The 20,938-nt window shown below is 44.9% G+C and overlaps 1 protein-coding gene across 1 annotated transcript in view; it reads left to right on the forward strand.

The window, feature by feature from the left end:
* Window positions 1-4,566: 4,566 nt before the first annotated feature.
* The window catches only part of LOC142244164 (maternal DNA replication licensing factor mcm3), a 77,209-nt gene continuing 60,837 nt past the window's right edge, over window positions 4,567-20,938 (forward strand). Inside the window, exons 1-3 of the mRNA XM_075316361.1 lie at window positions 4,567-4,645; window positions 9,161-9,273; window positions 18,598-18,806. Of these exons, the coding sequence (XP_075172476.1) occupies window positions 4,568-4,645; window positions 9,161-9,273; window positions 18,598-18,806 (400 nt within the window). The 5' untranslated portion in view covers window position 4,567. The remainder of the gene's footprint in view (window positions 4,646-9,160; window positions 9,274-18,597; window positions 18,807-20,938) is intronic.

Consider the following 20,938-nt stretch of genomic DNA (forward strand, 5'->3'; position numbering starts at 1 on the left):
TTGGAGGAATTGTTGCAGGGATCTAAAGTTAGTAGTTTCCAAATTTTTAATCGGGGATGTTAGGGTGATTCCCATATAGGGTAGGGCGCCTTTAGTCCAGCCATAAGGATAATTGTTTTTCAGCTGGGATTTAAGGGTTTCAGGAACATTAATACCCAACACCAGGGATTTAGAGGCATTTACCTTATAATAGCTTATTTTTCCAAAGGCATCTATGATTCGTGATATGCCGTGGAGAGACTATTCAGGATTGGTTACATACAATACGATGTCGCGCGCGAAGAGTCCTAGTCTGTGTTCTATTGACCCAATTTTTATACCCGATATTTCAGTGGATTGCCTTATTGATTCAGCCAAAGGCTCCATTACCAGAGTAAATATTAGAGGCAAAAGAGGGAACCCCTGACGGGTACCGTTAGAGATAGACAGGGGATTAGAGATACTCCCTGATGTGTACACCAGCACAGAAGGGGAGGTATATAATGCCATAATTGTCGTAAAAATAGGTCCTTAGAAACCAAATTTTGAAGTACTGCCCCCAAATACTCCCAGTGTACCCGATAGAACGCCTTCTCCGAATCCAGTCTCAGGAGCAGAGAGGGCGTCCGATCAGCTTCAGCCTTGGAAACAATGTTTATGAATCTTCTCGTGCCATCACATGTCTGTCTATTATTTATGAAGCACACCAGGTTGTTATGGATGTGTAACAGTTGTGTGGCTATGAGTTTTGCCTAGAGTTTTTTAAGCCCGTATTCAGGAGAGAAATTGGACAGAAATTGGCCTGAGAGTCTGGGGTTTTGCCAGGTAAGGTAACAATTAAGGCCATTTCTGGTGGAAATTTGGCTTGGGAGCTTCCCTGTTAAATACCCTAGCAAGAATTGGGGCCAGGAGGAGTTTGTACTTTTTGTAAAAATCGTTAGACAATCCATCTAGGCCCGGGGCTTTATTGAGAGGGAGGAGGTTAATCGCTGCTACAACTTCTTCAGGAGGTAAAAGTCTAAGAAAGGTCATTTACCTGGGCCTCAGAGAGTTTGGGGAGATTAACTTTCTCCAAAAAATCGGAAATGGTGGCTGACGTAGGTTGAAATGTATGAAGATCTGACGATAAGTTATATAGTTCACCGTAAAATTTTGCAAACTCATTTGCCATATCTTGTGGGTCCATTCATTTGAATTGGTCAGGACGAGTGATGTATGGGATTCTAGACTTGACCTATTGGGATTTGATTTGCCTGGCCAGTAGAGTCCCAGGTATACTACCCTGCTAGTAAAATGACATTTTCAATTTCTTTAAGGCTTGTTCATTTTGGTATAAATCCAATTGGTGAATCTGGATATAAATTTGGGAAATCTCTAGCTGGCGAGAGCTGAAAAAGGAAGTTTTGTTCAATCTGTGAAGGGTTGTGAGTTTGTTATGAAGGTCAAGGTAAGTTTGGTTCCTGTTTTTTTTTTTTGTTATTATGTTTAATAAAATAGCCCCGAATATTAGCCTTGTGAGCGCATCACAAGTTAATGTCCCACACCTCCCCATTGTCGTTCAACAGAAAATATTCTTTAATAGCTTGGTCAACCTACAGGCTATATTTAGAATGGTTTAAAATGTACGTGTTAAGGCGCCACACTGGTTGTGGAGGCTTGATGCAAGTTTCGGAAATGGATAGGGATACAGGGGCGTGGTCCAACCAAGTGATGTTGTGAATCCTCACGTCCTCCATACTAGTCAGGAGGGGCCACTCCACTAAGAAGTAATCTATTCTAGAATAGACCTTGTTCGGGTGAGAAAAGAAAGTGAAATCTCTAGCTGACGGGTTACGCAGCCTCCAAATGTCAAAGAGATCATTGGAGTGGAAAATTTCCGCTAGACGGCTCGGAGTGGATCTCGGGGTTTTGGATGTGGAGTTCACATAGGGCCATATTACAGTATTAAAGTTCCCCACTACAATAATTTGACCGGTTTTAGTTTGCATTACCAAATTAATACGTTTTTTAAGGTTTTTTTTATGAATTTATATTGTTTGACATTAGGGGCGTACAACGACACCAAAGTGTATGGGACATTATTAATCTTGCAGTTAAGAATGACATATCAGCCCTCCGTATCAAAAGTTTGTGTGGTCAGTGAGAAGGCTATATAGTCCCTAATGGCTATGGAGATCCCCCTTTTTTGTGTCTCGCTGAGGAAGAAAATATGTAGGACAACTTTTTATGCTTAAGTCTCCCCACATCTGTAGGGTTCAAATGGGTCTCTTGCACACACACGATATCTGCCCTGGATTGAACTGCATCCCTCCACAGCAGAGATCTCTTAAAGGGTGAATTAAGACCCTTAACATTAACAGAGGTTATTTTAAAGACCATACTGGAATAGGTGTAAGTCTCATCCAGCCGGCAGAACCCTACATAAACTAGTACATATCATCTTCCCGGCATTGCAATTGTATGTCAGATCCATACTCAATGACGTCCAGAGGTACTTAAAGAGGGGAGGAAAAACACATAATAAACATATAAACTGGTCGTCCATCCTGGGATGGGCAGAGAAATAGAATAAGAAGTAAAACAGTAGGAGTTGGCCCTAGAACAAGAGTCCTGCGGCAAAACCGCGGGGGGAGAGGGACTCTATCAGAACGAAAGCAGGCACTAGGCCTTGAAAAATGGGGGGGCAGAAAAGGAGTCCAATGTGTCCGAGCTGGTCCTTGTTTACACCACAAAGCCTGCAGTAAGTAAATAAGGCGGAGCAGACTGGTAGCGGAGGAGGGGAGAGGTGAAAAAAATTGATTATTTTTTTCTTCACCGCCCAAATAGTATAACATTTTGTGACACACCTGTAGTGTGAATATGCTCATTGCGCCTCTACATGAATTCATTGATGGTTGCCGTTTGTAAAATGAGGTCACTTGTGGGTATTTCTGCTGCTCTGGCACCTCAGGGGCTCTGCCAATATGACATGGCACCCGCAAACCATTCCAACTAAATCTGAAGTCCAATATAAAGCTTCTTCCCTTCAGAGATTTGCATTGTGCCTCAAAAGTAGTTTTTGACCACATATAGGTTATCGGCGCACTCAGGAGAAATTGTGTAACAAATTGTATGGTCCATTTTTCTCCTATGACCCTTTTTTGAAAATTAAAACTTTGGGTCCAAAGCAAGATTTTATTGGAAAAAATGGTCAGTTTTTATTTTCATAGCACAATGTTATACAATTCTGTGAATCACATAAGGGTTAAAATGGCTCACAACACCCTTACATGAATCCCTTGAGAGGTGTAGTTTCTAGAATGGGTTCACTTGTGGGGGGTTTCTGCTATTTTGGCACATCAGGGGATATTCAAATATGACATGCAATCTATTCCAGCCAAAATGGTGCTCTTGCCTTTTCGAGCCCTGCACTAGTAGATTTCCACCACATATGGGGGATCAGTATCCTTGTACTCAGGAGAAATCACACAATACATTGTATGGAGCATTTTCTTGTTACCCTTGTGAAAATGAAAATGTTATGGCTAAATTTAACATTTTTGTGGGGAAAAAGTAACATTTTCATTTTTTCCTTCCACATTACGTTAGTTCCTTTGAAGCACCTAAAGGGTTTATAAAATACTTGGAAGTGGTTTTGAGTACTTTGAGGGGTGCATTTTTTTTAGAATGGTGTCATTTTTGGGCATTTTCTGTCACCTAGGTCTCTCAGTCACTTCAAATGTGGAATAATTAGTAAAAACTTCCTTAGAAAAAAAATATGTTTCCAAACTGTGCTGATGAAAAAAGTCAACATGAGGGAAAAAAAATGTCCAGGAAGGTGACAACAGGCTCTGGGTATGGGGGAGCACACTGTGCCCTTGGTGGCTTTATGAAGGCTGGCATGTCTCAATAAGCTCCCATGGGTGCAGCACTCGGCCCGCGCCTCTGAGCACTGGTGTTAGTCACAGCCCCCCGTACACACAGCCCCCGTACACACAGCCCCCGTACACACAGGCCCCGTACACACAGGCCCCGTACACACAGCCCCCGTACACACAGCCCCCGTACACACAGCCCCCGTACACACAGGCCCCGTACACACAGGCCCCGTACACACAGCCCCCGTACACACAGCCCCCGTACACACAGCCCCCGTACACACAGCCCCCGTACACACAGCCCCCGTACACACAGCCCCCGTACACACAGCCTCCGTACACACAGCCCCCCGTACACACAGCCCCCCGTACACACAGCCCCCCGTACACACAGCCCCCCGTACACACAGCCCCCCGTACACACAGCCCCCCGTACACACAGCCCCCCGTACACACAGCCCCCCGTACACACAGCCCCCCGTACACACAGCCCCCCGTACACACAGCCCCCCGTACACACAGCCCCCCGTACACACAGCCCCCCGTACACACAGCCCTCGTACACACAGCCCTCCTCCTCCCTCTGCTCCAGGCGCACTGACTGACTCCTCCGCTCATCCCACGCACACTTGTTATTACCCAGAGTTGAGGGCGGAGCCGTTCGGGGGGTCACGTGGTAACGCCAATTTATCTGGAGGGGGCGGAGCAAGAGAGAGAGGCGTGCGGAGACGATGGCTTTGCCGGGCGGACTGGAGGAGCAGGAGCTGCGGGACGCGCAGAGGGAGTACCTCGACTTCCTGGACGATGATGTGCGCAGCGTTAGGCTTTAGTTACTCTTACAGCGCCACCTGCTGGTGACTGTGTGTCATTACATGTCAGATCTGCAGCGTGAGCAGAGCTCAGACCCCGGGCAGTGCGGCCGCGCGCGCTCTCTGTACACGTGTGTCCTGTGTCGTTTACGTTGTCCGAGCTCTTGCAGTAATTTGTGACTAATAATGGCCCCGGCTTTATATTCCTTAGAGCTGCTGCAGACATTAGAAATGTAGAGTGTTCTGCCGGCCTCCTCCACCATCCCGTGCCGGCTCTACAGCCTGCTCACCGGCCTCCCTGCATCACCGAGAGCCATGAGAGCCATGGGAGCTAGTGAATTTGGCTTCTGTTCTGCGGTAGTTTCCCTGCCCAGGGGCCATTCCTGAGTGACTATTTCTTTATTTTTCCCTGATTATTGGGGCACAGATTATTTTTTAATATACGGTGCTCTGCCATTCTTAAGAGGAAAATATATTTGTTCTTGTAAATGTCACCTGCTGATTTAAGAACCTGACATAGTGGCTGCACCCTAACCGGCTGCATCCCCCCCAACAGGATCGGCTGCCTACATAACTCAACCCCCCCCCCCCCCCCCCGACTGCCCAGCCTTGCCTGCCCGCCCCCCGACTGCCTAGCCCTGCCTGCCTGCCTGCCCGCCCCCCGACTGCCTAGCCCTGCCTGCCTGCCTGCCCCCCCCCCCCCCGACTGCCCAGCCCTGCCTGCCTGCCCCCCCGACTGCCCAGCCCTGCCTGCCTGCCCCCCCCCGACCACCCAGCCCTGCCTGCCCCCCCCCCCCCCCCCCGACCACCCAGCCCTGCCTGCCTGCCCCCCGACCAGCCCGGCTGCCTACATCCCCCCCCAACCCCCTGGCCCGCCTGCCCCCACCCCCCGACCGACCCTGCTACCTGGCTCCCCAACCGCCTTACAGGAAAAAATCAGCCGTTTCTGGATGAAAATCGGATAATTTGTGCTGTGGCCATTTGCCTCCTTCCTACTCCCTCATCACACGGATTTTTTTTTTTCATGGGCACGTTCCCATTATAATGTCTAGTGCTATTCAAGTGTCTGTGTATTTTCACAAACCTTGTGTCCACCCACGACTCAGAGATGTCCATTGTTTTTCTGAAATCACAGATGACAAAGGCCAGTACAAGTCTATGTGCATGTGAAAACCGCGTCCAGCACTCGGGTGCCATCACTGTACAGTCTGTGCTGTGTGTGTGTGTAACACTGGAAACGATAGAAGAGACTGTATCAATCTGTAGAAAAACATTGACACCAGTACCATTTTTTTCACCCATGTGTTTAACCCCTTCACACTGGGCAATTTTTCTATTATTCCGTCAATTTGAGGACTTGTCTTTTGCGGGATGAGTTGTACTTTTGAATTACACTGAAAAACTGGAAACAAATTAAATGTGGAGAAATTGTAAAAAAAGTGAACTTCCAAATGAGTTCCCTTTTTTTTTTTTTTTTTTTTTTTATTCACCCTGCTTACTATATGGTAAAACTGACATCATGTCATTCTGATGCCTCATGTCGGTAGGAGTTTGTAGATACCAAACGTATAGGTTTATCTAAGGGGTGAAAAAAATTCAGACTTTTGTCCAAAAAGAGTAGCACTTGTCACCATGTCCCGAGACCTGTAGTGTTCTCGCTTTTCAGGATTTGGGGCTCAGAGACTGCTAATTTTTTGCACCTTGAGCTGACATTTTTAATTATACTATTTTTGGATAGATGCGATATTTTGATCTCCTGTTATTGCATTTTAATGCAATGCTGCAGCGACCAAAAAACCCTAATTTTGGCATTTGCATTTTTTTTTTCTTCCTACGCTGTGTACGGATCAGATTAATTGATTTTTATATTTTGATACATCCGGCACATTTGAACGCAGTGATACCAAATATGTATTTTTTTTTATTTTAATTTTTATTTTCAATGGGGCAAAAGGCTTCTGATGGTGGCAGGAAACAGCGCGATCCCTGGTGCAGCGTTTTAAATTGCATTGTCGGTTTGACAGCACAGTCTAAGGCTGTGTGCCCATGATCAGAATTTGCAGTGGTTTGGACGCAGCCTACCTCAGCTGTGTCCAAAACGCTGCGTTGTACAGTACAAGCACAGTGGATGGGATTTCTAGAAATCCCGTGCCCACTATGCTGCTTTTTTCCACATCAAACACTGACCTGCAGTGCGGCTTTCCAGACTGCAGAATGTTAATTGTTTGCTGCGGAGTCGCATGCGTCCTCCGTTGTGAGAACACAAGTGAGAGACCACAGCGCCCCGAACCCTGATCGTGGGTATGAGCAGCTGCAATCTCTTGCGTTTTACTGCGGAGGAGACGCATGGGCTCCCCTGGTCAGGACTCGCTGCGTTCTGAACGCAACACATGTCTGCTGATCTGATCAGCAGACAAGTGAAAGGATTACTGCGGGCTTGCTGTGTGAGCCCTTGGTAACCGCAGGACCACGACCAATAACGTAATAGTACATCATTGGTTGCGAAGGGGTTAAATACTGACATATGAATGAGGCCTTAAGAAGACCTTGTTACCGTGATTTTTGAAATATAAAAACCGCTTAAAATTGATACCTTAGGTGGAGGAATCTACTTACTCATTCTTCACTGAATTCTTCATTCTGCGCACTGAAATCTAATTAGCAGAAAACTTTGCTAATTAGAGAAGAACAGAGCAATGTATCAATGTAGTCATCATTACAGCCATGTGTTTAGGTTAACATGCATCCCATAACGGATCACTTCTTGGGGAGGGCAGGGGTGTTTTTGTTTTGTATATGCTACATCTGATACTAATAATGCTGATTCTTGCCCCCAGTGAGAGCCATTTAGACACTGTAAACGGCTTGGACCTGGCCGAGCACAAAGTGTACCTTAGCACAGCGATGCTTTCGAGTGGTTTGCATACATAAAGCTGTCGATAATACCACCAAACTTTAAGGTTCGGGTTCTTTTATCCCTAATCAAAACTTCAGATTTACCTCAAAATTGTATTATTAAAACTGTAGATCCATCTCTCTGTAGTGACAACTTATTTTTTATGAATTTCCCTTTTATTTTTTTTTCTCTTTTAATGAAAAAATGTATATTTATCTCTATATCTATCTTTCAAAATATGAAGAATAATTGTGCAATTGCGTGGGCTTTTTTGGCCCAATTTCACCAATTGCACTTGGAATTATTTCCTGTTTTCCAGTACACGGAATGATGTCATTCAAAGCTACAGATCATCCCACATAATAAGCTCTCGAGCGGCTATGTCGACAGAAGAATAAAAAAAGGAGACAAAGACAAAAGTGCAAAAATGGAAAATCGCCTGGTTGGGAAGCGGCTAGGGGACCCAAATTATGCCTGATAGGAGAGTAGCAAAACTGCTTTGTGTTCATTGTCAGCTTGCAGATTGGGCACACACATCATGCAAACACCATTAGGCTATGTGCGCACGTCGCGTAAAAACATGCAGTTACGCTGCGCTTTGTAGCGCAGCGTAACTGCATGCGTCCTGCGTCCCCTGCACAGTCTATGGAGACTGTGCAGGGGCCGTGCGCACGTGGCGTTTAAGAGCGCAGCGCTTCGGCTACTGCCGAAGCGCTGCGCAAAAAGAAGTGACATGTCACTTCTTTCCTGCGCTTTGCCGGCAGCTCCTGCACGGTCTATGGCAGGAGCTGCAGGCAGAGCGCATGGAATCGGCGCTCACTACGGACATTTCTGCAGCGATCTAAAGCGCACATGTGCTCTTCAGATCGCTGCAGAAATTTCTGCAGGGCTTGTACGCAACGTGCGCACATAGCCTTACTTGCAAAAGACTTCTCCTTTATGTAAAACATATCATTAACAGACATTTTAATAAACTGAATATTCACCCAAGTGCCATTAGTCCATTTTTAAAATGTTTGTAATTGGATATGTTTTACATAACAAAGGTGTATTTCTTATGCAAATTACTATTGTCTGCACATTTTTTTATTTTTTTTTTTCATTTTTATTGAAATATTCTACAAATACAGAAAATATAATTAATGACTGTAATAGCCTTTCATATGACAAGGATAAGCTCAACACTTGATCACATCCCACAAGGTAGATCTTTTGTTTTAAAATGTTTTTAATAATTTAACACAAGTAATATGAATATAACCAGACATGTCCTGAAAATATACATTGCTGATTTTAGTAAACACACATGTCAATATTCTAGGTTATAGAATGTTACTTTTAAATTTAACCACTACATACTAAACTACTATCAAGGTAGATCTTTTGTAGCACACGCCAAGGAGCATAGGTGGAATACGTGGCGTTGTTTAGCCGCCTCAGCTTGGTGGCGCCCTCTGTGGTCACTGCAGTGCCAACACCCTATGTGAACGCACATGGCTTAGACCAGCCATGACATTGTTAATTGAGGAGGAAGCACCAATGCTTTGCCAGGCAGATTATCCTTATTCTTGTAACTTTCATACAATCGTATAGTGACGTGTGGGTTATTATCTTTGCAGCAAGATCAAGGCGTTTACCATGGAAAAGTAAGGGACATGATTGGCGCAAATGAACATCGTTTAATTGTCAACCTGAATGACCTGAGACGCAAAAATGAGCACAGGGCTAATATGTAAGTATTAATCTATACAATATTTCTGCAGTTTTACAATGTTTACATGTAGCTGATTTTATTAGGTCTTTCCAGATATAATAACTGTTTGTTATATTTTTTTTGTTATAAGTAAGCTGGGCATGATGAAACAACAAATTTATCTCCTCACCTAATCGACTCAGTGCTATATGCTGACAATGTGACCGTGGCAGCCTACCTGTAGTGATGACTTCACTGACATTAGTAAGCAGGAGAACTTAAATTGTGCCAGGTATAGTACATCACAAATGTGAATTCACCCCTATCATCTTTATAAATATCTTTTCATGCGACTACACTGAAGATCTGACACTTTCATACGATGTAAAGTAGTCAGTGTACAGCTTGTAGAACAGTGTAAATGTGGTGTGTCCGCTAAATAACAACACACAGCCATTAATGTCTAAACCACTGGCAACAAAAATGAGTACAGGGAAAATGACCAAATTGTGCTCAGTTAACTATTTTCCCTTCCCGGTGCCATGGGGGATCATTAGTGATACACGTTTTCAGGTATGAATGGGGAGCAGGCGTGTTACATTCGGTGTTATCACACACTCTCATACTGGTCACTGGAAATTTAACATGGCCGCATAGCAAAGAATTCTCTGAGGATCTGAAAAAAATGATGGCCTACGTTAGAAGAAGATTGCAAACACCATGAAACTCTGCTACAGCATGGTGGCCAAGATCATACAACGGTTTAACAAGACAAGTTCCACTCAGAACAGGCCTCACCTTGGTCGACCAAAGAAATTCCGTGCGAGTACTCATCATATCCAGACGTGGTCTTTTCAAAATAGACGTTTGCGTGCTGCCTGGATTTCTGCAGAGGTTACAAGAGGGGGAGTAGGTGGTGAAGGTCAGCCTGTCAGTGCTCAGACCACACGCTGCATCAGATCGGTCTGTATGACTGCCGTCCCAGAAGGAAGACTTTTTCTAAAGATGATGCAAATAAAGCCTGTAAATAGCTTACTAAATAAAAACAGACTAAGGACTAAGTACTTGAGTTACTGAAACCATGTCCTGTCGTCTGATGAGACCAAGATAAACTTATTTGGTTCAGAGGGTGTCAAACGTGGGGCGGCAACCAGGTGAAGCATATAAAGACAAATGTGTCTTGCCTACAATCAAGCATGGTGGTACGAGTGTCCTGGTTTGGGGCTGCATGAGTGCTGCTGACTGGGGAGTTGCAGCTCATTGAGGAAACCATGAATGTCAATATCTACTGTGGCATACTGAAAGAGAGTATGATTCCCGCCCTTTTGTATTCCAACATAACGACTACAAACACACCTCCAAGATGACCACTGCTTTGCTAAAGAAACTGAGGTTAAAGATGCTGAACTGGCCACGCATGTCTACAGACCTAAACCCTTTTGAGCATCTGTGGGGCATCCTCGAACGGAAGGTGGAGAAGAGAAAGGTCTCTAACACCCACCAGCTCTGTGATGGCATGGAGAAGTGGAAGAGTATTCCTGTGTCTTGTGTGAATCTCTAGTGAACTCCATGCCCAAGAAAGTTAAGGCAGTGCTTGAAAATAACGGTGGCCACACAGTCTTGACACCTTGGGCACAATTTGGCTATTTTCACTTCTGCGTGCACTCACTTTGTTGCCAGCCATTTAGATGTTAATGGCTGTGTGTTTCAGTTATTTACAGGGTACACCAAAATGTACTTATACAAGCTGTACATTCACTGCTTTACATTGTATCCAACTGTCATATCTTCAGTGTCGTCCCATGAAAAAATAAAATATTTACAAAAATGTGATGCGTGTATTTGTTTTTGTGATATGCTGTATATGCACTTAAATCTTACTCCTAATAATAATAATTTTATTCATTTATATAGCGCTATTAATTCCACAGCGCTTTACATACATTGGCAATGCTGTCCTCATTGGGGCTCACAATCTAGAGTCCCTATCTGTATGTCTTTGGAGTAAAGCATTACAATTAGGTTTGGTCTGGAGCACAGAGTAACAGGTGAATGCAGCGGGGCCCCTGTGCAGGAGTTGTACCCCCAACCCAATCATTTAACAAGTGACCCAGATTATTTTATGCAGGTATAGGTAAATTTATGATTGAGGGTAAGGTAATATTTGCATGTAGCTTAGCAGTGGGCACTCAGTCATGTTACTGGTGGGCTCTACCAATCCTACACTGATTTCCATAATACTTTTAAAAGGAGGCGCTTAATAAGGCAGTCTTATGCCAATCTTACACCACAAGTCATCTTGGGCAGACCATGCACCACAAACTGAAGTCTCCATGAGCTGGTATAGATTTATACTATACCAATCTCTAGAAAAAATTCTAAATAATCTGCCACAGCTCTGAGCATTGTGTGAAAAAGGGCACATTTTTGGACAAGTATGACTTGCAAAAAAAAAAAATCACTTTTTAATGCCAAAGTTGTGGTACTGGATGCATTGTGCATTGTTCATTCTAAGCTCACAGAAGTGATCAGCCTTATGTCCTCAGTCTACCAGAAATCTTAAAATGAGATCTGAACAGAGGAGTGTAATAAGTCAACACATTAGAGTAGTCACCACAATTCTTTTAGCGGCCCTCTGCCAGCTTACTTCAATGTTGGGAAGTTAGAGATGGATGAGCAGGTGTCATTTCACTGAGTGTTAAAATGTTGCCATTTGACAGGCCCTAGATCACTCGATGTATACTCTAAAGTTTTAATTGCTGTCCTCTAGCAGTTGTCGTAACACTCACTGCTCTAGACCAACACCATGGATACTAACATTAAATGGGTTGGTTAAGCAAAGTTCTCACCTATGCACTTCATTTACACTACTTACAAAAAGTTAGGTATATTTGGGTGCCTATTATCTCCCTTAAATGTGACAAGTAGTAGTGTGGCATTCATCACCCTGTTCCAAAAGGCATTGTTCAGAACCTCAATGCCGGCGCGTGTGTATGACGTAGACTCTTCATGCACCGCGGCTTCAGAATAAGGAAGACCAAGATGGCCAAAAGGGGAGGCGCCTGTCCCGGAGAACTGCGCCACCCATCCGGCTGTTGTGCATTGGAGCGACCTTCTAGGTGAGTATTTATAAAGTGTTTTTTTTTATGTTCTACACAGCGGCCTGGGCTCTTTTATATGCAGCATGTTAGAATGCTGTATATAAGAGCCCAGTGGTGGTGGCTGCAGCTTATAGGCCCCAAATCTGGTGACAGGTTCCCTTTTTTAAAGTGATTTATGGAAGGAAAAAAAGCTGAAAATCTTGTTTTCACATTTGCGACTGGGGCTTTAAAATACACTACTGTCCTTGTAATATCAATATTCAGAAGTTTTCTTAGCAGAGGCAGAATCCCAGTGATGGCTGGATCCTGTATTATCAGCCTCTGCTGCTTGTATCCTCCTGGCATGCTTGTAACTGGCCACTCCACTACACCCTCCCCACTTTTGTTTAAGTCTTTCTCACATCCGTGTTAAAAAAAAAAAAGCATTTTTTTTCCACTGTCCATTTTGGACATGCGTATGACTATACAGTGCCTGCAAGTAGTATTCAACCCCCTGCAGATTTAGCAGGTTTGATAAGATGCAAATAAGTTAGAGCCTGCAAACTTCAAACAAGAGCAGGATTTATTAACAGATGCATAAATCTTACAAACCAACAAGTTATGTTGCTCAGTTAAATTTTAATAAATTTTCAACATAAAAGTGTGGGTCAATTATTATTCAACCCCTAGGTTTAATATTTTGTGGAATAACCCTTGTTTGCAATTACAGCTAATAATCGTCTTTTATAAGACCTGATCAGGCCGGCACAGGTCTCTGGAGTTATCTTGGCCCACTCCTCCATGCAGATCTTCTCCAAGTTATCTAGGTTCTTTGGGTGTCTCATGTGGACTTTAATCTTGAGCTCCTTCCACAAGTTTTCAATTGGGTTAAGGTCAGGAGACTGACTAGGCCACTGCAACACCTTGATTTTTTCCCTCTTGAACCAGGCCTTGGTTTTCTTGGCTGTGTGCTTTGGGTCGTTGTCTTGTTGGAAGATGAAATGACGACCCATCTTAAGATCCTTGATGGAGGAGCGGAGGTTCTTGGCCAAAATCTCCAGGTAGGCCGTGCTATCCATCTTCCCATGGATGCGGACCAGATGGCCAGGCCCCTTGGCTGAGAAACAGCCCCACAGCATGATGCTGCCACCACCATACTTGACTGTAGGGAAGGTATTCTTGGGTTCGTATGCAGTGCCATCCAGTCTCCAAACGTCACGTGTGTGGTTGGCACCAAAGATCTCGATCTTGGTCTCATCAGACCAGAGAACCTTGAACCAGTCTGTCTCAGAGTCCTCCAAGTGATCATGAGCAAACTGTAGACAAGCCTTGACATGACTCTTTGAAAGTAAAGGTACCTTACGGGCTCGTCTGGAACGGAGACCATTGCGGTGGAGTACGTTACTTATGGTATTGACTGAAACCAATGTCCCCACTACCATGAGATCTTCCCGGAGCTCCTTCCTTGTTGTCCTTGGGTTAGCCTTGACTCTTCGGACAAGCCTGGCCTCGGCACGGGTGGAAACTTTCAAAGGCTGTCCAGGCCGTGGAAGGCTAACAGTAGTTCCATAAGCCTTCCACTTCCGGATGATGCTCCCAACAGTGGAGACAGGTAGGCCCAACTCCTTGGAAAGGGTTTTGTACCCCTTGCCAGCCTTGTGACCCTCCACGATCTTGTCTCTGATGGCCTTGGAATGCTCCTTTTTGTCTTTCCAATGTTGACCAAGTATGAGTGCTGTTCACAAGTTTGGGGAGGGCCTTAATTAGTCAGAAAAGGCTGGAAAAAGAGATAATTAATTCAAACATGTGAAGCTCATTGTTCTTTGTGCCTGAAATACTTCTTAATACTTTAGGGGAACCAAACAGAATTCTGGTTGTTTGAGGGGTTGAATAATAAATGACCCTCTGAATCAACTTTTCACAATTTTAAAAAAAAAACAAAAATAACATTCTTTTTTGCTGCAGTACATTTCACACTTCCAGGCTGATCTACAGTCCAAATGTCACAATGCCAAGTTTAATTCTGAATGTGTAAACCTGCTAAATCTGCAGGGGGTTGAATACTACTTGTAGGCACTGTACATGTGTCATCCTTGTGCTGTCCGTGTGACCAATACCGGGAAAAAGCACACATGATACTAAAATGAATGGTGGGGTTTTTTGTGTGTAAAAATGTGCAACACCATAAAAATGATAAATGCTAAATGGATAGAGCTAGTTCGGTTCTACAGCTATTTAGCGGAGTTAATAAAAAATTAACGGGGGAAAAATAAAGTGGGGTTTCCCCTCATTTTCATGATCAGCAGAGTTACAGCAACCTTCAGCTGTACCTTGACTGTTTTTTGAAAAATAGAGGGTATCTAACTCTGGGGGGGGAATATATATTATGCAGTAAAGTATTCGGGCCCCTTGAATTTTTCAACCTTTTCCCACATTTCAGCCTTCAAACATGAAGATAAAAAATTTGTTATGGTGAAGAATTACAAACAAGTGGGACACAATTGTGAAGTCGAACGACATTTATTGCATATTTTAAGCTTTTTTAAAAAATAACTGAAAAGTGGGGCGTGCAATATTTGTCCCCTTTACTTTCAGTGCAGGAAACTCACTCCAGAAGTTCATTGAGGATCTCTGAATGATCCAATGTTGTCCTACATGACTGATGATAAATGACACCTGTGTGTAATCAAGTCTCCGTATAAATACACCTGCTCTGTGATAGCCTCAGTGTTATGTTTAAAGCGCAGATAGCATCATGAAGACCAAGGAACACAACAGGCAGGTCCATGATACTGTTGTGGAGAAGTTTAAAGCCGGATTTGGTTACAAAAAGATTTCCAAAACGTTAAACATCCCAAGGAGCATTGTGCAAGCGATCATATTGAAATGGAAGGAGTATCATACCTGTTTGACATAAAAGCAACACAGCTAATCACCCTGAACACACCATCCCCACTGTCAAACATGGTGGTGGCAGCATCATGGTTTGGGCCTGGTTTCCTCAGATGGTTAAAATTGATGGGAAGATGGACGGAGCCAATACAGGATCATTTTTGAAGAAAACCTGTTGGAGTCTGCAAAAGAACTGAGACTGGGACAGAGATTTGTCTTTCAACAAGACAATAATTCCAAACATAAAGCAAAATCTACAATGGAATGGTTCACAAACGTATCCAGGTGTTAGAATGGCCAAGTCAAAGTCCAGAGCTGAATCCAATTGGGAATCTGTGGAAAGAGCTGAAAACTGCTGTTCACAAACGCTCTCCATCTAACCTCACTCAGCTCGAGCTATTTGCAAAGGAAGAATGGGCAAGAATTTCAGTCTCGATGTGCAAAACTGATAGACACATACCCCAAGCGACTTGCAGCTGTAATCGCAGCAAAAGGTGGCGCTACAAAGTATTAACTTGAAGGGGAAGAATAATATTGCACGCCCCAATTTTCAGTTATTTATGTTTTAAAAAAAAGTTTAAAATAAGCAATACATTTCGTTCAACTTCACAATTGTGTCCCACATGTTGTTGATTCTTCACCAGAACATTAACATTTTTCTTTTTTTGAAGCCTTAAATGTGGGAATAGGTTGAAAAATTCAAGGGTGCCGAATACTTTCGCAAAGGCAGTGTGTGTGTGTGTGTGTGTGTGTGTGTGTGTGTGTGTGTGTGTGTGTGTAATATATAATTTTTTTTCAAATAAAAAAAAAAAAAAATTAAAACAAAGTAGTGCTCCCCCCCCCCCCCCCTATTTATTTTCAAACCCAGCAAAGAGAAGACAACAGGGAGCTAATATTTTAAGAGTGGGAAGGGCCATGGTTCTTTTGGCCTTTTTCAGCCTAAAAATAGCTGCCTGCAGTTGCCCTAGATGTGGCACATCTTTTAGATGCACCAAATCTGGCGCTGTACTCAGCTCTTCCCATTGCCCTGGAGCGGTGCCAAACTGGCTAATATACGGGGTTGATGCCAGCTGTGAATTGCCAGCTGGCATCAAGCCCTGGTATTAGTAATTGGTGGGTGTCTAGCAGACCCCGCCATTACTAATCTAGTAAAAATGTATAACAAAAAAATTATTTGAAAAACTCCACTGACTACAGCCCTCCTTCACTAATTTATTTAAAATTTATTTGGGGGGAAAAAAAAGTCCACCATAATGCATAGCAATATCCCATGACATTCCCCAAAAGTGATCCTAAAAGACCTAAAAAAAAGATTCAGGAAATCAGACAAGACACTCTCATTTCCCAAATTATTTCCCTGCAAAAATGCTAATCCATGGTCTGACTTAATCCAAAAGGGAATCCACAATGTTCCCATACTCCCTTTCCAAGCCAATGAAGAACAGATCATTCCTTATTGGTTGTGAGAGCAGTTACTGCAGGCTCATGCACTGGTGTGTGAGAATCACTGCAGTGAACTGAGATGACCTATGAGGTCACTGCTGTACAGTAGTACACTACTGTAGTAGTACAGTAGTGTGTGAGCTGCTGCAGGCAGGGTCGAGTGGTAACTGCTTGAATTCATCACAGTTCAATGCCTGTGGCTTTCGCGCCAAGTATTTACAGAAGTGTTGTTAAATAATAAAAATATGTATAGAGGAGTATCAATCCCAGAAGAGCACATCGGGCCGCCCTGGTTTTTCTGCAGCTAATCTTTACGATTAGCTGTTCTCCACTAATTTTGTGACCGCGCGTGCTCCCATGATCACAATGAGAGCTGAAGAAGCAAGGGCGCATGCGCCGCCCTCACAGCTGCAAGACTAGAATAACAGGGTCTTCACAAAGATGACGCCGGAGACTAACGCTATGCGCAAGCGCCAACTCCGACGCCATCTTAGTGACAAAAAAGATGAATAGTAACATTAGCATAGAGAACAGAGAGAGGGAGGAACAGGCAGGGGGACTGGAATCTATATGAATACCCACACAGAGATTATCTGCTCTGTTGCATTGTCACTCAAGAAGCTGACTATTTTTATTTATTATTTTTTTAAAGTTTACTTTCTTGGATTTGAAAGCCTAAACATCCAAGCTGACCACTAATGATATATGTAGATAAGCAGCCTGATAGTGCCAGTATATCACTGGCTTAGCTTATATACGAAAATCCTGGTGAATGGTTTCCTTTTTAATGAGGTCACTTTCTGATGTCTTCCCTTTTTACCTTCCCCGCTCACTAGTTACAAATGCCCAGAATGTAGATTGAATGTGTTTATACTATTTATGCCGTTTTGTTTATTTCGATGTAACATCTGACTGCTGTGGTTTCATTTCTACATCAGCAAGCATTGTTGACCTTAGGGAGATCAACATATCCACTGCGGAGACACCATCACGTGTTTCTCAACGCAGTGATTCTAGAGCATTGCCCCCTGGAAAGTATGCAAATAAGAAAGCCGCGGAGACACCATCACGTGTTTCTCAACGCTGGCAGGAAACTAGCCAGGTCTTTCACCGGGAAGGAACAACCACGGGAAGGGCAGTCTCCAGTCAAGGAGACCACCTATACCAAACATGGTATCCATCCACAGACAGCCGTTTCGGGGTATTTGCCCCTCATCAGTGTGGAGTAGGAATCTGGCTAGTGGGGGCAATGCCTAGTAAAAGACTACTTAAGCAAGCATTGTTGACCTTAGGGAGATCAACATATCCACTGCGGAGACACCATCACGTGTTTCTCAACGCAGTGATTCTAGAGCATTGCCCCCTGGAAAGTATGCAAATAAGAAAGCCACGGAGACACCATCACGTGTTTCTCAACGCTGGCAGGAAACTAGCCAGGTCTTTCACCGGGAAGGAACAACCACGGGAAGGGCAGTCTCCAGTCAAGGAGACCACCTATACCAAACATGGTATCCATCCACAGACAGCCGTTTCGGGGTATTTGCCCCTCATCAGTGTGGAGTAGGAATCTGGCTAGTGGGGGCAATGCCTAGTAAGACTACTTAAGCAAGCATTGTTGACCTTAGGGAGATCTGCCCCCACTAGCCAGATTCCTACTCCACACTGATGAGGGGCAAATACCCCCGAAACGGCTGTCTGTGGATGGATACCATGTTTGGTATAGGTGGTCTCCTTGACTGGAGACTGCCCTTCCCGTGGTTGTTCCTTCCCGGTGAAAGACCTGGCTAGTTTCCTGCCAGCGTTGAGAAACACGTGATGGTGTCTCCGCGGCTTTCTTATTTGCATCATTTCTACATCAGACTGTGAGGACTGAATATGTGAAAGTAAATATGAATATTGATATCCGTTTCTGTGGGACTTTGTAATTAAATGGATTATTTCATTGCAGATTGCTAAGTAATGCCTTTTTGGAGGTTGTTGCTTTTCAAAGGGCGTTGAAGGATTTAGTGGCTTCCATTGATGCTACATATGCCAAGCAGTTTGAAGAGTTCAGCGTTGGATTTGAAGGCAGTTTTGGAGGAAAGCACGTTTCACCTCGCACTCTGACAGCAGGTTTCTTAGGAAATCTGGTCTGTGTTGAAGGAATTGCTACAAAATGTAAATGTTCTTATTGTTCATTGTGGATTAGAGTTTTATTCTACATTTTTAGTGCACTTCTATTATGTTGCTACCGTAGAACATTGTAATAATGTTTTTATACTTGTATTGAAGCAGCACAGTATAGTTAACAAACAGTGAAGTTGCTTTATAAAAACACTAGAAGGTGGCCCGATTCTACGCATCGGGTATTCTAGAATTTACGTATTGTGTAGTTCATGTATGATTTGTTGTGTGTAGTTACCAAGTGTTTGTGTAGGGCGCTGTACATGTTCTGGGTGTTGTCTGGGTGTGATGGGGGGTGAGAGCGGTGTTGTTTGTGTGTTGCGTTGTTTGTGGAGTGCCGTGTGTGTTGCGTGGTTTGTGTGTGTGGTGTGTTTTGGGGGGAGGTATGTTTTGTGCAATGTGTGTGTTGTGCGGTATGTGCGTATATTTGTGTGTGCAGCGTTGTCTGTGTGTGGGTGTCTGTGTAGGGCAGTTGTTTGTGGTTCCCAGTGTGTGTGTGTGTGTGTGTGTGTGTGTGTGTGTGTGTGGTGTGTTGTACAGTGCGCGTGTGTGTGTTGGGGGAGGTGTGCACTTCCCATCGTGCTCCATCCCCTATGCTGCGCACCCCCCATCGTGCTCCATCTCCCATGCTGCGCACTCCCAAACGTGCTCCATCCGCCATGCTGCGCACTCCCAAACGTGCTCCATCCGCCATGCTGCGCACCCCCCATTGTGCTCCATCTCCCATGCTGCGCACTCCCAAACGTGCTCCATCCGCCATGCTGCGCACTCCCAAACGTGCTCCATCCGCCATGCTGCGCACTCCCCATCGTGCTCCATCCCCCATGCTGCGCATTCCCAAACGTGCTCCATCCGCCATGCTGCGCACTCCCAAACGTGCTCCATCCGCCATGCTGCGCACTCCCAAACGTGCTCCATCTGCCATGCTGCGCCAGCATCAGCCTCTCTCCCCGCAGCATCAGCCTCTCTCCCCGCAGCATCAGCCTCTCTCCCCGCAGCATCAGCCTCTCTCCCCGCAGCATCAGCCTCTCCATCCCAGCCTTCCCCAGGATCAGCCTCTCTCCTCCCAGCCTCCTCCAGCACGCCATGCTCCTCTGCCGACACTCACAGATCCGATCGCATACACTCACACACACCCACACACACCTGATCGCATACACTCACACAAACCCGATCGCATACACTCACACACACACATATTGACGATATTGCACATACGCGCTCATACTCACAACATCCGGAGATACCACATGCTTCTGGCCATGTGATCCTCCGGCAGGTCCTGGAAGGTCACAACAGCACAGTATCGAGGTCGAGAAGCAAGCGATATCTCCGGATGCTGTGAGTATGTGGATGCGATGTGATGTATGTGTGAGGTGTGTGTGAGAGTGAGTGTGAGCCGGTGTACACTGGTAACTATGATACACATCGGGTAACCAAGGGACCTTAGTTACCCGATGTGTATAATGGTTACCAGCGTTCACGGCCTCCGTCAAGATCCCAGCATCGCAAGGTTATGTCTAGCGCTGCTGGGATTGTGACGGAGCCGGTGTAGAAGCAAGCGATATCCCAGGATGTTGTGAGTGTGTGGATGTGATGTGTGAGGTGTGTGTGAGAGTGAGTGTGATCTGATGTGTGTGTGTGTGTGTGTGTGTGTGTGTGTACTCACCTGGGAGTCGGAGCTCCGTGTCAGTTGGGCCAGAGCGAGCATGCATTGCGTGAGGGGGGCGGGGCCTGCAGAGAGCCGGGGCGAGAGGCCAATCCGTGTGGGGGGCGGGGCCATGGCGAGCCCAGTGGCCAATCAGCTTTGTATCACCGTAAGGACACAATTTTGAAGCATGACAGACACACACAGACAGACAGACAGACACAGACAGAATAAGGCAATTATATATATAGATAGTAACAGTTAGGAAATTACTCTATCCATGTTAACCTGGTCAGAGACTTAGGGGTACTTTGCACACTGCGACATCGCTAGCCGATGCTTGCGATGCCGAGCGCGATAGTACCCGCCCCCGTTGCACATGCGATATCTTGTGATGCTGCCGTAGCGAACATTATCGCTACGGCAGCTTTACACGCACTTACCTGCCCTGCGACGTTGCTCTGGCCGGCAACCCGCC

The sequence above is a fragment of the Anomaloglossus baeobatrachus genome, chromosome 6 (assembly GCF_048569485.1).
Source record: "Anomaloglossus baeobatrachus isolate aAnoBae1 chromosome 6, aAnoBae1.hap1, whole genome shotgun sequence".
In the NCBI taxonomy this organism is placed as follows: Eukaryota; Metazoa; Chordata; class Amphibia; order Anura; family Aromobatidae; genus Anomaloglossus; species Anomaloglossus baeobatrachus.